At 42.3% G+C, this 17,821-nt stretch overlaps 2 protein-coding genes across 3 annotated transcripts in view; one reads left to right on the top strand and one right to left on the bottom strand.

Moving 5' to 3' along the window:
- HBP1 (HMG-box transcription factor 1) overlaps nucleotides 1–10,789 on the bottom strand; it is a 29,683-nt gene extending 18,894 nt beyond the window's left edge. Inside the window, exons 1-2 of the mRNA XM_040472927.1 lie at nucleotides 10,742–10,789; nucleotides 1,899–2,082 (exon numbers count right to left, since the gene is read on the bottom strand). Of these exons, the coding sequence (XP_040328861.1) occupies nucleotides 1,899–2,082; nucleotides 10,742–10,756 (199 nt within the window). The 5' untranslated portion in view covers nucleotides 10,757–10,789. The remainder of the gene's footprint in view (nucleotides 1–1,898; nucleotides 2,083–10,741) is intronic.
- The window catches only part of LOC121028887 (basic proline-rich protein-like), a 13,560-nt gene continuing 4,653 nt past the window's right edge, over nucleotides 8,915–17,821 (top strand). Inside the window, exons 1-2 of one of the 2 annotated variants that reach the window (XM_040472935.1) lie at nucleotides 9,986–10,390; nucleotides 17,572–17,660. In XM_040472935.1, the coding sequence (XP_040328869.1) occupies nucleotides 10,053–10,390; nucleotides 17,572–17,660 (427 nt within the window). In that variant the 5' untranslated portion in view covers nucleotides 9,986–10,052. Of the gene's footprint in view, nucleotides 9,005–9,985; nucleotides 10,391–17,571; nucleotides 17,661–17,821 lie in introns of those variants that run through there. The other variant, XR_005789482.1, reaches the window with a different exon arrangement.

The following is a 17,821-nucleotide window of genomic DNA, read 5'->3' as shown; positions in this document are numbered from 1 at the left end:
CTTAAATGTGGCTAATAAATTTTGTGAGAAGTATAAATTTGAAATGTTTTCTTGAATGAAACAAGTTTCATTAAAAAATGTCATTGAAAAATGACACCTTATACATTCAAGGGTCAACACAGCCTGATGGAAAAATAGACTTAATGAATATAAATGTATTAATGACTTGTAATTACCACAACTGTTCACAGACCGTAAAAACAAGGTATGTGTTTTGATTTTTTTTTACAACTTACCTGGAATTAATCCATATACCCCCAAGACATTTTTATGTTAACATGTTTAAGGAGGAAAAAGGCATTTTATGTGTACATATATATACTTATTCATATACTTCATTACCCAGTTATAGAAAATTACTGCAATATTAAGAACAATTTTCAGAGATGAGATTAACATCATATTATAAGGTTTAGGTACTACTCATTCAACTTTATGCTAAATTATTTGTTTTGACTGAGGACTTCTAAACTCTATAATATCTGTTATTTTTTCCTAAAAGTGTGTTTCCAAGGCCCATGTACACGCCCATGTACATGCCACAGCTGTGAACACCAAGACTGAATTCTAAAAAAATTGTATTAAAAAAAAAGAAAAAGGAGGGGAGAAAAAGCATCTTGCAGGCCTCAAAAAATTCTTTATGAAACACACACCTACAACAAACTACAGGTCCCGGGGTCCCTTCAATATATCAGTCAGGAAACTCTTCTAGTCTTGGGAGTCCTTCTCAACTGTTACGAAGAACAACATATGTGCATACAATTTCTATTCAGGCAGACGACTCAGAACAGCCTACTAAAGCTGAGATGTCTTACTTAGAAGTACTGATTCAGGATATCCACTCAGAAAACCGACTCGAAGCCCTCCCCCTTTCGCTGAGCAGCCGGAAAAGATCGCAGCAACTTAAGAAACCCCCCTGTAAGTCTCTCAGTGATGTAGCGATGTCCCTTCCCTTGCAGCCGACAACGTTCTTGACCATCACTTCTTTATTTGTGGTGTGTCACGAGCTCATCTGTCTTTCCAGTTCAGGAAATTAACTACTTTCAAACTGAAGTAACGAGGAGTGGTACGAGTTTTTGACAACCCTGGGCCCTGACTTCTGACTTCCTCCCGACACTAAACTGTAACAGTGAAGCATCAACCACTGAATAAACTGGTGTTCCTCGCTCACCAGCACCAGTAACCCCTTGGCATTCAAGCAGTTTATGTCCCAAGACCTTGAGGATCTCCCAATTCCCAAAGAGCATCTCCTCTGGCTCAGCACGTGACACAGTTACAGTTTCTCAAGGGTTTTGTGAACACAGAAGAAAACCGCGTATTGAACGCAGCCGAAGCCACGCAGAACGACGACAGGGCAGCAGGCCCAGGTCACTCACTAGCTGTTTACTCGTCAACACCAGCCTCACAGCACCACCATCCCAAATCCTACCTCACCAAACCCGTGCACTTCTGCAGGCCGCACCTCGCGGGTGTAGCTTGGCAGCAGTGATAAGCGCGAGGGTCAGACCTTCGAGTTCCAAGGGTCTGCCGTGATGTCCCCACCAGAGCAACAAACCAACCAGCTCACAGGGACGTTTCAAAAGGAACACGAGCCACATGCAGGATTTCCCGGAGGTGTTTAACACCCACCTTTTACCCACCGCAGCAGATCTGCCCAACTTTTACCCACCAAAGCAGTTTCGTTTGGTAATTTGTAAGTGAGGCTCTATGATAACCATAAACAGCCCAAAGTTACGTTGGTCTTAAGTAATATCTTACGAGCAATAACAAGAGTACACTGAAAACTCCTAAGGTACAAAAACTTCAGGGACTTGTAAGCAGTTGAAGGCAGGTGGAGAAGCTGGCTAACCATAAAAGTATGAATCTCAGATTCCTACAATGCTTTGAATTTTGTTTACCAAGCTCCATGTGCTCATCACAGGAGTTGTATCCAGGCGAGGATGGCAAGTTCTCAGTACACTGAAGCAACTCCAGTGAGTCATTCATTCCTGAAGGTCTCTTGTCCATCACCAGCAGGAGTTTCTGTACTGCATTAGGCATCTGATTTGTCTTCACTTCCCACACCATGTTATGGTGCTCCGACTTCAAATAAAAATAACATAGAAAAAAATGTCACATCGTGTGATCTGGAGACTGCGGAAGGATAAAATCCATCAGAGACGCCTAATGTTGCATCTTTCACTTAATCATACATTGCATTCTGTATCCCCCTCAAGTCCCTCACACCAGGCAGACTCCCGGATTTCTTGGGCTACGACCATGTAGTCAGCACTAAATTACACCCAGATCCCAAAGGATCTGAATTTATAAAAATCTTTTCTTTAAAAAAGAATACTAGCACCATTATACATACTTTTACTTGTTTAATCTGGTAACTCTGAGACCCAAAGAGAGACCAACAAAACCACTTTTTCAACTTGTATCTTCAAATTTAAAAGAAAATTAACACACTTTCCTCAATTAAATTAAAAAAGACTGAAGAAATATTCTATTTCCTTTTCATTTTCTGAAAATTCTATTTCAATTTTTCTATTTGCCAACTGTGTGGTTTCCTCATCTCTGAAAATAAACAGGTTTAATACACTTAAAACGGCATTCTCTGAAGGACCTTTAAGAAACAATTTCTTAAAATGCCCGTATGTTATACTTCTCAAAAATTGAAAATGCTATGTTTTGTTTTCTTTTGTTTGTTTGAGAGCCAGAGAGCACGCAAGCAGGGGAGGGGCAGAAGAAGGGAGGGAGAAGAAGAATCCCAAGCAGCCTCCACACAGTCAGTGTACAGAACCCAATGTGGGGCTCGAACTCATGAAACTGTGAGATCATGGATGGCCTAAACCAGAATCAAGAGTCAGACGCTTAACCAACTGAGCCACCCAGGCACCCCAAAATACTGTTTTCTTTATGAAAATGTGGTACCTAGTCATAATAAAGATACCTATCCTTCCAAATCACTTATTTCTAGAAAGATGAATAATAATCATGGTAAGTTTAAGCAAATAGTAAATCTACATCTTAAGCCCACAAAGTGATCACAAGGAAGAAAACAACACAGGCTAATATACCTAAATAATTTCCACCAACTAAATTTTGTTATGAAAGTAAAATGTGGTTATACCTTTGACACTCTGCATTTGGACAGTGATCAAATTCGTTATTTAACAGGGGTGACAGCAGCAGGAAGATTTCCCGATTTTTCAAAGATTTACTCCAAATCTCATTAAAAAAAAAAAAAAAAAGCTCTAATGTGCTAAGATGAAATACACACACACACAAAAATCTAACAGGATGTAAGTTTTCCCTCACAATAAGACAATAAAATATACTGCAATTTAAAGTCACTAAAAATCTGGTACCCCAGACTAGGCTGATCAAAAATGCTGTGAAAACATGTTAACTGCTTAGTATTTATACCAGACCTTTCTAAACCATAACATACTCACCAAGAAACACTAGTAACACTGGCAAATTTTTTTCTACAAAGGCTTTTTTATAATCTTTTTACTACAAAGTAAATTTTCCTAACTATGAAATACACTAACGGGGGGGGGGGGGGGGGGGGGGAGAGGGAGAAATGAAAAAAGGCATTAAAAAAAAAAAAAGGAACAGTGACTTCTAATCCCACCAACCAGATTTAGATACTGCTAATATTTTTCATGCATATACCTATCATCATAGATTTTATTTTCCTTCATACTCTGTATTATTTATAATTGACGCCTTTTCCTTTAGCGTAAGTTTATAAGCATTTTCTTGTGTCACTAATTTTTCTTACACATCTATTTTAAATAGTTATACAATATACATCACAAAGATACACCAAAATTTCCTTATCCCTCCTACTGCTGAACATGCTGTCCCCAGTTTCTTCATTCTTAAGTAACAGTTTACATTCTTTTTTTAAAAAAATATCTGCTTGTATCAGATTACTTTAGATTTCCAGAGACACATTAGTAGGTGAATGGCAATTAAACATCTTAAGGTTCCTGACACGCAGCCAAACTGCCTGTTGCTGTACTTTATTTCTAACATTCTACTTCAGGTGCTTTCCACCTGAACTCCTCAAAGATGACCCAGATCCTGGGCACTGCTCTAGAGCCTTACTCAACACTAAGATGTTCTACAGAGTAGTGAAAAGGGCACTGGGTTAGATGTAAAGAATCATGGGTTTCGATTCCAGCTTGAACCCTTACTAAATACATGACCCGAGGGACTGAGCTTCTCACTAGTTTGGTATCTTCATCTGTAAAACAGAACTAATGCTAGCTGCTCAACCTTCCTGCTAGAGCAATTGTGAGGATGAGCTAAAACAGAGTGAGTAGAAGAAATGTAAAATGACTTCTTCACAAAATGTTTTATCCCTAGACCAACACAGGCAACACTATACATACTCCGGGCACTCATGTCTTAAACACAACAGTTACTGGGATGCCTGGGTGGCTCAGTCAAACATCTGACTTCGGCTCAGGTCATGAACTCACGGTTTATGGGTTCAAGCGTCGCATCAGGCTCTATGCAGACAGCTCAGAGCCTGGAGCCTGCTTAGGATTCCTGGTCTCCCTCTTTCTCTGCCCCTCCCCCACTCACGCTGTCTCTCTCTCTCAAAAATAAACATTAAAAAGTTTAAAAAAAAAAGAAAAAAAAAGAACAGTTACTGAAAACGGTATAATGACATGAGACTAGACAGCTAGTTATTCAGCTTCAGCAAGTCTGGAGCCTGCTTCCAATTCTATGTCTCCCTCTCTCTCTGCCCCTCCCCTGCTCGCACTCTGTGTCTCTTCCTCTCAAAAATGAATAAACATCAAAAAAATTTTTTTAAATTAAAAAAACGTAAGATGCCCAAAACATTTGCAAGAAATGAACACTTTTTCAGCTCAGTATAATCTATTATGTACTAATTAATCACAGTCTTATTATATAGTTAACAGCAAAACTGCTGAGGTACAACAAAAAATCTCCTACAAAATTAGTGGCTACACAAGAGATGCAGTTAGTAACACAATTTGATTTCTCAGGCATAACTGGCCAAATCATTATTCTGAACCTCCACTTCTCACTGAAAAAATCAAGCACACTTTAAGCTTGATCAGTGATTCTCAATCATGTGACTATGTGTCCTTCAAACAAAATGATGACCAGGATCCACCTCCAGAGAATATGATTTATTTGGTCTGGGGTAACCCTGTGCGCTGCTTTTTGTTTTCTTTCCAAACATCAGGTGCACTGTGAAAACCAGTGGACTAAAAATGATTGCCAAATTCCTTTTTATTTAAATATACATATTTATTCATTTAATAGACACTATGTACAAGGCACTATACAAGTTGCAATGTTGGACCTCAATGATGAATAATTTATCTTGAATCTCAATAATCTGTGCTTTAGTGGAAAAAAATAAGCAAATGACCACAGTTCTACAGAGCAGGGCTTGGCTATGAATGGGTAAAATGGAAAGAAGGAAAATCTTACAATGAGAGAAACTCACATGAGCAAACTTGCAGAAGGTGCAAGTAATGGATGAAATCAAAACAACACAGAATCCAGGATCACCAGAAGGTAGGACGGCCTTGTGTGTCTTGTGGTCATGGATAGTAAGGCTGCAAAGGTAGACTGAGTCAGAATCTTCAATCCTAGTTTAGGAAAATTAGTTTCTTTGGTTTTTGTACATCAGAGTAATAAGGGCTCTGAAATTAGGCTACCTGAGTTTATGTATCAAATTTACTATTTATTGGCTATGTGTCCTGGGCAATCTATTTAAAATCTTTATGCCCTATTTGTAAAATGGAAATAATAAGAACACCTACATAGGTTACTGTAAAAACTCGGTGAGCTAACAAATGTAAAAAGCTTACAGAAGTTCCTAACACAGAGTAAACTCTCAATGCACAGTGGTTAGTAATTATTATAAGCGATTATCAGACACTGGCGAACCACTAAAGATTTTTGAACAGAGATCTGACATGATCAGAACTATAAACTGAGTCTGTGAAAAAAAATCATTCTGGGGGTGCCTGGGTGGCTCAGTCGGTTAAGTGTCTGACTCCTGGTTTCAGTTCAGGTCACAATCTCATGGTTCCGTGGGTTCCAGCCTTACGTTGGGCTCTGCGCTGGCAGCACAGAGCCTGCTTGGGATTCTCTGTCTCCCTCTCTCTCTACCCCTCTCCCATTTGCTGTCTCTCTCTCTCTCTCTCTCTCACAAAAATAAAAAAAATTTTAAGTAATAAAAAAAAAATGATACTTAAGCATGATACGAGTATGCAGAAACATCCGTAACAAATACTGAAAGGAAAATGTATTAAAGACAGTGTATTCACATTTTTAATGTCTGTCAGCCACCTGCTCCCAGCTTCCTTTGCAAGAGTTCTCAGAAAACTGGTAGTATCCGTGCAGATTCCTTACTGAGTAATGCCCAAGACATGAGAGGAACTAGTCATTCTGAGTTCTCTGGACAGCGAATATTAAGTTTGGATGGCAGATCTGAAGTCTTCTCATAGAAACTTTTCCAACTTCTAAGTGTACACGGCACAACTAAACCTATCTTATGATGACTCAAACTCCTTACGAATAGCTGCTGTACTATGCTTCACATGAGGATGTGATCTGCAGGCCAGCCCCAGCTGCAGTCTTCGACTTGAACATTTTCTCATTTTACCTTGATCAGGAAGTTCAGAGGTCACACTACACACGTGTATCTCCTCAGAGCCATCTCCAGTGTGTGCAGCAGAGCTGCTCTGGGCCCCAGGGAGCATCCGTCTTATGCTCCCCTTCCCTTTGCACAGCTTTCTGGCTTTCTCCTCCTTCCAGGATAGATTTTCTCCTCCCCATCAGCGGGCCCTGCACTGTCCCCACTCACCTGTGCAGCACACTAACACCTTCTGCAACCTCTACCATTTCTCCAGCCGCTAGTCCTAGCTCTCTAACAACATCCCCTCACAATATTCCTTACAGGAAGCTGGGAAAGGATATTTCAATTTCAAAACAGAGCTACTCATCAATAACAAAAGGACCAATTAATTACTGAATTTGCATTCCCTGCGTTTGCACCTTTCATGACTCAAGGCTATCAAAAGTTCAGTCAACTGACTTCGGTCAGGTCATGTCACGGTTCCTGAGTTCCAGTCCCACATCAGGCTGTCTGCTGTCACCTCACAGCCTGTTTCCAATCCTCTTTCTCTCTGCCCCTCCCCACTCCCCCCTCTCTAAAATAAACATTAAAAAAGAGAAAGTTTGGTCTTGAGATAATGGAAGTGGTGCTTCTGCAAGTCTACTGCATGGTAAATGGGAGTCTAGAGCTAAGCCAACAAACTGCAGGTTCCCTCTTGCTTGCCATGTACTGTGAGGCTGGCCGCTTAAATGCGGCCTCCCAGCCCCTACACTGATCTCATTGGGCTACTGGGAGAATTAAACAATGTACATGAAAACAGGTGCCTGGGTGGCTAAGTCAGTTAAGCGTCAGACTCCTGGTTTCAGCTCAGGTCATAACCTCATGGTTCATGGGATCAAGCCCCACGTCAGGCTCTGTGCCAACAGTAGGGCGCCTGCTTGGGATTCTCTCTCTGCTCCCTCTCCTGGTTGAACACACACGCGCTCTCTCAAAAAATAAATAAACTTTAAGAATAAAATACATGAGGGGCGCCTGGGTGGCGCAGTCGGTTAAGCGTCCGACTTCAGCCAGGTCACGATCTCGCGGTCCGTGAGTTCGAGCCCCGCGTCGGGCTCTGGGCTGATGGCTCAGAGCCTGGAGCCTGTTTCCGATTCTGTGTCTCCCTCTCTCTCTGCCCCTCCCCCGTTCATGCTCTGTCTCTCTCTGTCCCAAAAATAAATAACATTGAAAAAAAAATTAAAAAAAAAATAAAATAAAATACATGAAAACAAAGTTCAAATCCCTATACCAATGTAAATTTTCGTCTCAGACTTTTCTCCGTCAAACTATTTGGGGGAAGCAAGGCCCCTGATACAGTAAAAGAATACCAGAAGACTCCATACTCAAAAATTCTCCCCCACATATATTACACCAATTAGACATTCATTTTGATAAACAAGCTCCTCTTTCAAATATCTCCTGGTAGAGCTAACCCTATTGTTCATTCATGCTTTTGCATACTGCTCTGGTATTATAGGATTTGACATAGCTTGCCTTGTATTTTGACTTAACTCGGCAACTAGACCAGAGATTCTCAAAAGGGAAGAGTAAAATTCTCCAGCAGCTGTGCTTTGAAATGTCATGTCCAATATTACAAATTTTTATCGGGTGGGGATGGGAAGGGTCTCATTGCCTTTGTTTTGTAACCTTTGGTAAATAAATATCCACAAAATCTTAGAAACAGGACAGGTGGAAAGGACCAGAAATAGTTAAATCTCCGTGAATGGACCAAAAGGAAATTAGGTTTTACAAATGCCAATCTACTATGTACAGAGCATTTGACATACTTCCTCTGACTTCATAAAAACCTCAAAACAGCTCTGTGAACAAAGTTATTCTTATGGATGAGGAAAACAGCACTCTGACGACTGAATGTGACTACCTTTTTGAAAAGAACTGAGAAAAGAGAGAAAAGGCACTGACCCAACAGAGATTAGACTCCTACTTTCAAATGCCTATTCTTCCCTGAATCTTTATCCTTTCCACCCGCAAGGATATCGCAGAATGCGTTTCTGTACGTCCTTCCCTAATCTGAAAGGACTTCCATACCAAGCTCAAATTCTAAGGTGGGCGGGGATGAAGAGAAGGTAATTGCAATTAACTTATATCTCTAAAGTGAAGAACTGAGGTATTTAAAATGGATTACAGTAGTTTCCCCCTATTCGAGGTTTCACTCTTGTGATTTCAGTTACCCAAGGTCAACTGAGTCTGGAAACAAATAATCTTCCTTCTGACCTACAGTCAGAAGGTCAATAGCAGCCAAACTAAGTCACAATGCCTAGGTCATGCACCTCACATCATCTCACCACACAGGCATTTTATCAGCTCACATCATCACAAGAAGAGTGAGTACAGGACAATAAGGTATTTTGAGAAAGACCACATTCACACAACTTTTATTACAGTGTATTGTTATATTTGTTCTCTTATTAGCTAGTATTAATACCTCACTAATTTATAAGCCCTCATAAGAAAAAACAGCATGTATAGGGTTCAGTGCTATCCGTCGTTTCAGGCATCCACAGGGGGTCTGGGAACATACCCTCCCACACACCCACAAGTACGGAGGGATAAGCTACTGTAGCTTAGTCTAGGACACCGAACAGACTACCCCAACATCCTTGTTAGCAAGCTAAAACAAAAGACAATAGCAAAAAAAAAAAAAAAAAAGGAAACAAAAACCAAAACGGGAGGGGGAATGAAAGTACTAGGAATACAAGTGTAGATCATTATCAATAGTTAAGCAACAGAAAAGTATTGACAAATGTTAAAATTATTCTAATTCTTAAAAGGCAATTTTAATTCAAAACCACTGTTGGGAGTCATCCGTTACTGCTCGTTAGTGGGAAATAAATCTACGGCACTTCGTCGGGAATTGATGGTAGGACTCCCAACACTTCCTAGCAGACCCAACTCCCTACCACCCTCCTCCCGTCTTAGCCTAAGTGGCAGCCTGAGCTAAAGACTGGAGGACTGCCTTGTCGTCAGTGCTGCTTTTAAAAACGATTCTAGGTGAAAACTCCTGAAGAACGAACTCTTAGGGAGTGTAGAACGCACACAGCTTGAGTGAAATCCCCTAGACAGAGTGCAGGGCTTAAGGAAGCTACAAAAACCGGGCCCCCACTGTCGATTTCGCCCGGATTCTTTTTTGTTTTGTTTTAATCTGCCTGGGGCAGCAGCATAGGTTGGAAGGCGGAGACTGGAATCGCCTGCCAAGCCTGGGCTCTCGGTCACAGAGGCAGCGCCTCCCGGTTCACGCCAAGTCCATCCCCCACCTTCTTTCGCCATTCATGGCCTTCCCCTCCCCTCCCCCCATCATGTGACCGCAGCCTGGACTCCAGGCTTGTTTTTCCCCTCAGCTCAGCCGCACCGCGCAGGCGCCTCGGAGCCCATTCATTCGAAATGCGTAACAATGAGCCCCGGGGCCCAGCGGCTCCGCGAGCTTCCCAGCTCGGCCCGAGCCCCTCTCGGCCCCCAGTGGAGGCGGCGCCTCATTGGGGTCCCCCACCCCCGGCCGGCCACCCACTCGGGACCAACCTCCGACCCTCCGCCCACACTCGCGGAGTTGAAGTCAAACTTTCCTGGGCAGCCCCGGCGCCGCGTCGGCCCCTTCCCCCGCCCAGGCCCGCCCCATCTCCGCACCCGGCCGGGCCACCCACCGCGCAACCCGGCCCAGAGCGCCGACCTCGCCGACTCCTCCCAGCCCCGGCCCCAGAGACCCCCCTCGGGCCGCGCCGCCGCGAAGCCCAGGTGAGCTCGCGGGAGGTGCCGGTCCGGTGGGTTCGCCGCGGGCAGTTACCGGACGGTTGATTGCTTCCACTGTGAGGGCAGCCCTTCGCACAAGAGGAGCGCGGACCAGAGCTCGCCCGGCCGCCCGGTCCCCTCGGGATCCTGCCCCTCCCTTCCCCACCCCCACCCCTTCCCGAACTGAAAGACAACAAACCAGCCGCGGAGTGAGGGCAGCCCCGGCGCGGGCCGCCCTGGACACGACAACACCACCAGCCGCTTGTATATCCCCTCTCCGACTGACGCCGGTCTCCCTGGCGCGCCTTAGTACTCCCGTCGCCTCTCTTATTCCTCCACCGAAACTTTCCTACTTACCAAACCCGTCGCCATTACCAAGTCTTTCAAGCTTCGTCTTCCCCCTCCCTCAACCCCCCGGGGGCTGAGCCTTCGCCCCGCTCTTTCGCCCTCTTATTGGTCCACGGAACTGCCATTCGATCATTCCCCTTTCCCATTGGGTGATACCGTGGTCCGTCTCGGGAGGCGGGCTTGTATTGACTTTTGTGTTGTGTTTACTGGAGAAGACGGCGTGTCAATCACTGGAGTGAGCGCTTCGGATTGGATTGCTGCCGAGACTTCGGGGACCTAAGCCAAACTTTGCCCCCGAAATGGATTGTGGGATTCGTAGTCTCAGCCTTGCTCTGTTCTTCTGGGAAACTGCAGGAGAGAGAAACTAGTTGGACTACGTATCCCAGAAGGGCGTGCACAGCGCTGTCTTGATAGTAAACAAGAGTCATAGGGACACGTGTATCAGCTCGTTTGTTTTGGTGTCTGGGACAAAAGGGAGGGGGCGGAGGAAGCGAGTGTTTTAAAGCTTTGGCCTCTTCTCTTCCTCTGGGCCTCTCCTAGCACTCGGAGAGCCCCAGTCTCTCGCAGCACCCATTTCGGGCCATAAACAGGCAGAGTCGCTCGCTGCTCAAAGTTTGGCAGGAGGCCAAGGTATTGTTTTAGTGCGAGGGGAAGGAGATGACTGCACAGGCGGAAGCAGTGCAGCCTCGCGAGGGACCAAGCCACCCACAAATCACAGCCCCAGGCATTATGGGGAGAATAAAGGTGGTATCGGGCTCCAGTGGGAAGAACTAGAATTTCTTTATCACGACCCTTTCCTGGCCACCCCCCGGACAGCAACTTGAGAGGGTTTCTTTGCCAGCTCTGATCAGTTCACCCAAGATTTGTTGAATGCTGGCTGTATGCCAGGCACTGAAAGGCTTGGGGACTAACAGAGAAAAGTTCAGGGTCTGGAGAATTTATAAAGCTGTAAGGGGGTGGATGATTACTATTGACTTAGAAATTGAGGCAACCCAAAGCGGTATTTTCCATGTTGACCAGCTTGCTCGTTAAGGTAATAGAGGCGTAACGTGTGACCTAAACTGAATTTGTGAATCATCCAAGCTTCCCTGGTAAGTTTTTGTTAACCAGTGTTTTCCTCCAGACGACTTCCCATTGATGAAAGAAAAATGTCTTTCCACTTCGTTGCCACTAGGAGTTCCTCCTTAAGTTACTAATACTCTGACTCACCAGAGGAGGATGGCTTCCCTGGCTTTATAGTTAACTTCACTTTAAACATGGCTGGCCATCACAGTCCACGGAGTCTATAATTGTTTTTACCATTAACATTCAAAAGGCATTATTAAGGTTTTTTTCCTTTGAACTTTTAGTGTTTAATCATTTAAGCTATGCTTCAGGTTTTATATCTTTAGATCACTGTATGCATGCTTAGAATTAAGAGGAAAACTTACATTAGTTAGAAATCTATAAAGTCAAACCACTGAAAAGAGCCCTTAACCGTAACTGATTATTCCTTTAAACACTACCCCCCCCCCACATTTCTTTAAGTTTGTTTTTTTTTTTAATTTTTTAATGTTTATTCTTGAGAGAAAGAAGAGGGGAGGGGGTGGGGCAGAGAGAGGGAGACACAGAGTCCAAAGCAGGCTCCAGACTGAGAGCTCTCAGCACAAAGCCCAATATGGGGCTCAAAGTCACAAACCACAAGATCATGACCTGATCTGAAGTCAGAAGTTTAACCAACTGAGCCACCCAGGCACCCTGCATTTCTCGAATTTTTAAATCTGCCTGAAAGCCACAATGAATCAAGAAATCCCAAATAACTCTCATGGTGAAAAAAGTTTTACAGTTCTTTTAGGGGTTCCCTGTTGGAAGCCTTGAAATGAAATTATTTTAAAATAGTTCTGTCTACCCTATGATCAAAGATTTATGTTCTTGTATTCACAAATAGTAACTTTTTTTCCTAAAAATAATTGAGGGCCAGCAAAACACCTAAATTTTTCACTGAGAAGAAAGGACAGGGTTTGAACTTACTATCTTTCAGAGATAATAGAGGGATCCAAAAAAGAACTAGACTGTGACCCTGCCTTTTTCTTTTTTCTTCCTTTTTTTCTCCTTGCAGTGGCGGGTTGCTGTATCTCTGCAGTGTTTCATTTTTTGACAAAAAGAGAAATCGTGGAATTTACCTAATCGTTTAAAATTAAAATTTGAAGTATTTATGTCTTACTCCCACAAGGAAACTGAAAATCAGCTTTCCTTCCCCCAAAAATGAGCTTTGAAAAGCCTGAGCCACTCCTTACCCCTATTCGTTGCATAAACCATGAGGTCTGTTTTTAGCTGAACCTTACCTTATTTTAAAAGGTTTTCTATCCAATGGGGCACCTGGGTGGCTCAGTTGGTTAAGTGGCTCAGTTGGTTAAGACTGTTGATTTCAGCTCAGGTCATGATCTTGTGGTTTGTGAGACTGAGCCTAGCATTTTTGCTCAGTGCTCAGAACTGAGCTTGCTTGGGATTCTCTCTGCCCCTCCCCTGCTCGTGCTTTCTGTCTCTCTCTCAAAATAAATTAAATAAATAAATGGTTTTCTATCTGAAAGTTCTTACCAAAAGCTTTACTGGAGATGTTTTGATCGGTGAACACAGTGATGGGAAGAATAATTTCAACTTCAGATCAAGATTTTTTACATTATTATAAATAATTACCTTTTAATAGTCCTGTAAAGTTTTTTTTTCATTCACTCATTCAGAAATATTTAGTTCCTATTATTTGCTGACCACTTTGCCAATTGATGAGCCTACAAAGATAGGAAATTTTTTCACATACTTTCATTTTTGTCTAAGTCACTGGGGACTAAAATTCTGACATTTCAGTCACAACTGATTAAGTATCAGTATTAGAATCTCTACACCTCTGGGGCAACTGCAGGGCTCAGTCAGTTAAATGTCCAACTCTGGATCTCTCAGCTCAGGTCTTGATCTCAGGGTCATGAGTTCAAGCCCAGTGTTGGGCTCTCCACTGAGCATGAAGCCTACTTAAAAAAAAAAAATCTCTACACCTTTAAGGTGAATAATTAGTTCTGTCTTTTGACTTTCCTGGGAAGCTAAATGACCATAGTAGTACCTCATATATATTTAACAGGAACATCATCATTAATTCTTGGTGACCAATAAAACCAACCAACTCATAACCCAGAACAAAGATCAAAGTAAAAAAACTAGTAAGATCTTGAAAATATATGTAAATTCTACTCTTTCACTAAAACAGATACAATTAAAGAACACATAATAAACTATGCCAAGAAGTTGTCATTTAAAATCAAAATGTCTTTCCAGCAGTTTGTAAAATACTTGTTTTCATAAAAAAAAACATGAAGTGCTGATTTGTTAAGAAGATTTATCTTTTTTTTTTTTACTACCTTTAACCATAACTTTACTACCTAAAGTAGTATTATAAGGTAGTAGTACTACTTTACTACCTAATTTAAGAATTTAACAACGTATTTGCCTCAATTCCACTACATTTGGCACACCAATGACTACTTTGCTGGACTAAGAAAGATTAAGTTCAAGTACAGGGCATTGTTTACATATTGAGAATATCGCTGTTCAAATTGTTAAAAAGGAAATGAACATTTAGAAGGCTCAAAACACTTACATGAATCGACAGTTGAGCAAAATCACCTCCCACCAAGGGAGGTGTTTTTTATAATCAAGTGTTGACTATCTCATGCATTTTATTGAATACTGTCCTGAAAGTGAGAAATAGAATGGCTGTTACTGTATGGTTTGTGGACCCTCATAACCAGATGTGGGTGACTGGGAGCTGTGGCTGGCTGCCCTACCCAGGGTCATGAGAGAGGATCTCCCTGCACACTGCTAGCCTGCGAAAAGATCAGAATTCAAAGTACAGTTTCTACTGAGTGCACATTGCTTTTGCACCATCATATAGTCAAAAAATTGTGAGTCAAACCACATGGGACCATCTGTACTAAAACTAGGAAGTGGAACACATGTATGATCTAAAATAGTGCCCCAAATTTTCAGATAGTTTCTCTCTTGGTAGATTATTTAAACTCTTAGAAATAGCCTTCCATATCCACTATACACTAAAACAAATTAATTTTAGGGGTGCCTGGGTAGCTCAGTCGGTTGAGCATCTAACTCTTGATTTCGGCTCATGTCATGATCCCAGGGTCATGGGATCAAGTTCCACGTTGGGCTCTATGCTGAGCGTGGAGCCTGCTTAAGATTCTTTCCTCCTCCCCCAATGTGTGAGCTTTCTTTCTCTCAAAAAAAAAAAAAAAAGAATAATAATTTTATAATTCCAAGTACTCAGGTACACTCAAATTGTAAGGAAATGCCTGGGAGCCTATGAGTGCCATTTTAGAAAGGAGTAGTATGTCTGTTGTGCTTGTAATTCTTGATTCAACTATGAGTTTAAATTATACTCAGATGACCATAAAGCAAGACCTTTCTTCAGTGTAAGTGAGTGTCTTAACACTATCGCCTTTAGGAGGAAGAACTAAGGAGAAAAGGAGAACTAAAGAATGATTGTTGGGGGGCGCCTGGGTGGCGCAGTCGGTTAAGCGTCCGACTTCAGGCAGGTCACGATCTCGCGGTCCGTGAGTTCGAGCCCCGCGTCAGGCTCTGGGCTGATGGCTCGGAGCCTGGAGCCTGTTTCCGGTTCTGTGTCTCCCTCTCTCTCTGCCCCTCCCCCGTTCATGCTCTGAGTCTCTCTCTGTCCCAAAAATAAATAAAAACGTGGAAAAAAAAAATTTAAAAAAAAAAAAAAAAAGAATGATTGTTGGCTGGGACTGGGGCGGGGGGGGGGGGGGGAGGTTGGTTGGGAGGAGACAACATGGCTCAGTCGGTAGAGCATGCGATTCTTGATCTCAGCGTTGTGGGTTTAAGCCCCAGGTTGGGTGTAGAGATTACCTAAAATCTTCTTAAAAAAATGATTGTTGGGTTTCTAGGCTGGATAGGACTTGTGGGTGAGTATTGATGGTATGTCCGTGCTATTGCTGAGGTGGGGAATGTTGGAAAGAATGGACTTGGGAACTGGGAGGAGAAAAGAATGGATTCAACTTTAGATCATGAGCTGCCGTTCAGACAAGAAATTTAGGTAAAACTGCTGATCCTGTGTGGGGTTTAGGAGATCTAAGTCAAGAAAAATAAACGTGAGTGTCTTCAGGACACAGGAGACTACCCTTTGTGGCCTCAGTTGCCCTCAGTTCTTGTTAAGTTGTCCAATTTGGTTTTAATGAGAATGTGAACATTTAGAGAAGGCAACAACAATTTCAACTTAATCCTACTTCTTATTTATAAAATTTAGAAGCAGAAATATGAAGGTTTTCGTCTTTCAAATGACTTCTCATGTGTTTGAGATCATTCTTGTTATCTGAACTAACACAAAACTCCCATGTATTTTCTCCTCATGTCTGTTTGTTACTCTAGGCCCTCATCTATGTGTTTTCTTTTTGTTGCCAGTCGTAAGAACCTCGTTTTAGAGGCAAGACTGATAAGAAGCGATTAAAACCACAAGTCTTATCACACTGTGCCACACTTCATATTTTTGCTTCCATTGGTCACCCTCCAACATGTATATCACCTCCTCCTTCCCCCGCCACTATCTCATATGCATCTTGCTGTCTGAGCTCTCAATCAGTAGATGCCTGCTGATCCAGGGAACGAGAAGTTAGGAGGAAGCAAGTAGCACAAATCTTAGTATAGCAGATTATGTGTTACACTGTATGCCCTGGGTGGTTTTGAACACTGACTGAACAAGCTTCTGTGTGCTGTGTCCTTGCCCTACACATGCATCGTTATTATAAGAGGGCAGGTCTCATCTGCTTACAAGATAAGTGCAATTCCCACTCATTCCGTCTCCCTCCGTGCCAGTCACACGTAGGCATACAAAATTTATCTACTTCCGTTCCTTCAAGTTACACAGCCTATCACAACATGCTGTAGTAATAAACATGTGGAAGCTATTTAAGTTCAGCTAATTTAAGGAGCAGTTACAAGAAAAAGATTTGCCAAAGAGGTCTCTGTAGTGAGCATCTCTCCTAAAATAATTGCTTGGCTTTAAAACATGACATTTGTATACATTTCAAGAATAGAGGCATCTGGAAAGGAGAGGCCTAACAGAGGCTGTGGCGTTCTGGGGAGACATGTTTCTCCTCTCGCTCCTCAGCGGGATCTAGGTGGGTTTCCAATTAGGACAAAGACGGAAAACCAGCAATCAGAAGCAACTTTATCCAAGATTTTTGACCATAGTTACTGCTCATAAACTCAAGGGTTCTACTTGAACTTTTTTTTTTTTTTTTTTGGATGTTGAACAGAAAACACTTAAAGAGTTTCACTTCTATGTTATTGCTTTTGTCATCTGAGTCCATTTCCAGCTCACACTTTAAACTTTTGCTGGCCTCTGGAAAAAAAAACTCATTTTCCATTTTTGCAGTTAAGAGTAAAATTTCATTTACTTACTATAACAACTCAGTTCTAATTGATACTAACACATTTCACGTATATACATTTTGCAGTATGTCTTGGGGAGTTTGGGGAGGGGGGTGTGATGGCAATGCTCAGGTTGTGGTTAAACCACAATGTAGAGAAGCCACCTACCTAGTAAGTGTCCTTTTTTGGATACTTTTTGATGGTGCAGACAGTTCCTTCCACAGCATACATCATGTTTTCCTAAATGTAAATGTTACATGCATCTTCAGGATTTCCTAGCAATTTTAGGCTTTATATATTTACAGCATAAAAAAAGAACAGAAAAACCCAGATCTGTTGGTCAAATGAAGTTTTCCTCTCAAGCATCGTACTACACCTGTGCTGCAAATTTGATGCAAATTTCTCCATAGGTTCAATATAGGAAAGCCTAGGAGACCAAGAATTGCACAGGAAACCAAGAGATGTCAGCTGCCTGGGAGTTCTGCTATGGACTCACCAGGTAACTGATTTGGGCAAAGTCACTGATTCTCCTCACTTACACAGACTGAATTGATCTAAGCTCCCATAGTTATTGTTGGGCACACAAGACTTATGCAAATACCTGGCATACTTTACTATTTATGCTTCCATAACTCGTTATACTTTTAAGGTTTTTTTTTT

The sequence above is a fragment of the Herpailurus yagouaroundi genome, unplaced genomic scaffold (genome assembly GCF_014898765.1).
Source record: "Herpailurus yagouaroundi ecotype Mexico unplaced genomic scaffold, PumYag 100, whole genome shotgun sequence".
Taxonomy (NCBI): Eukaryota; Metazoa; Chordata; class Mammalia; order Carnivora; family Felidae; genus Herpailurus; species Herpailurus yagouaroundi.
Note: the sequence above shows the minus strand (reverse complement) of the source record. Positions and strands in the feature narration are given on the sequence as shown.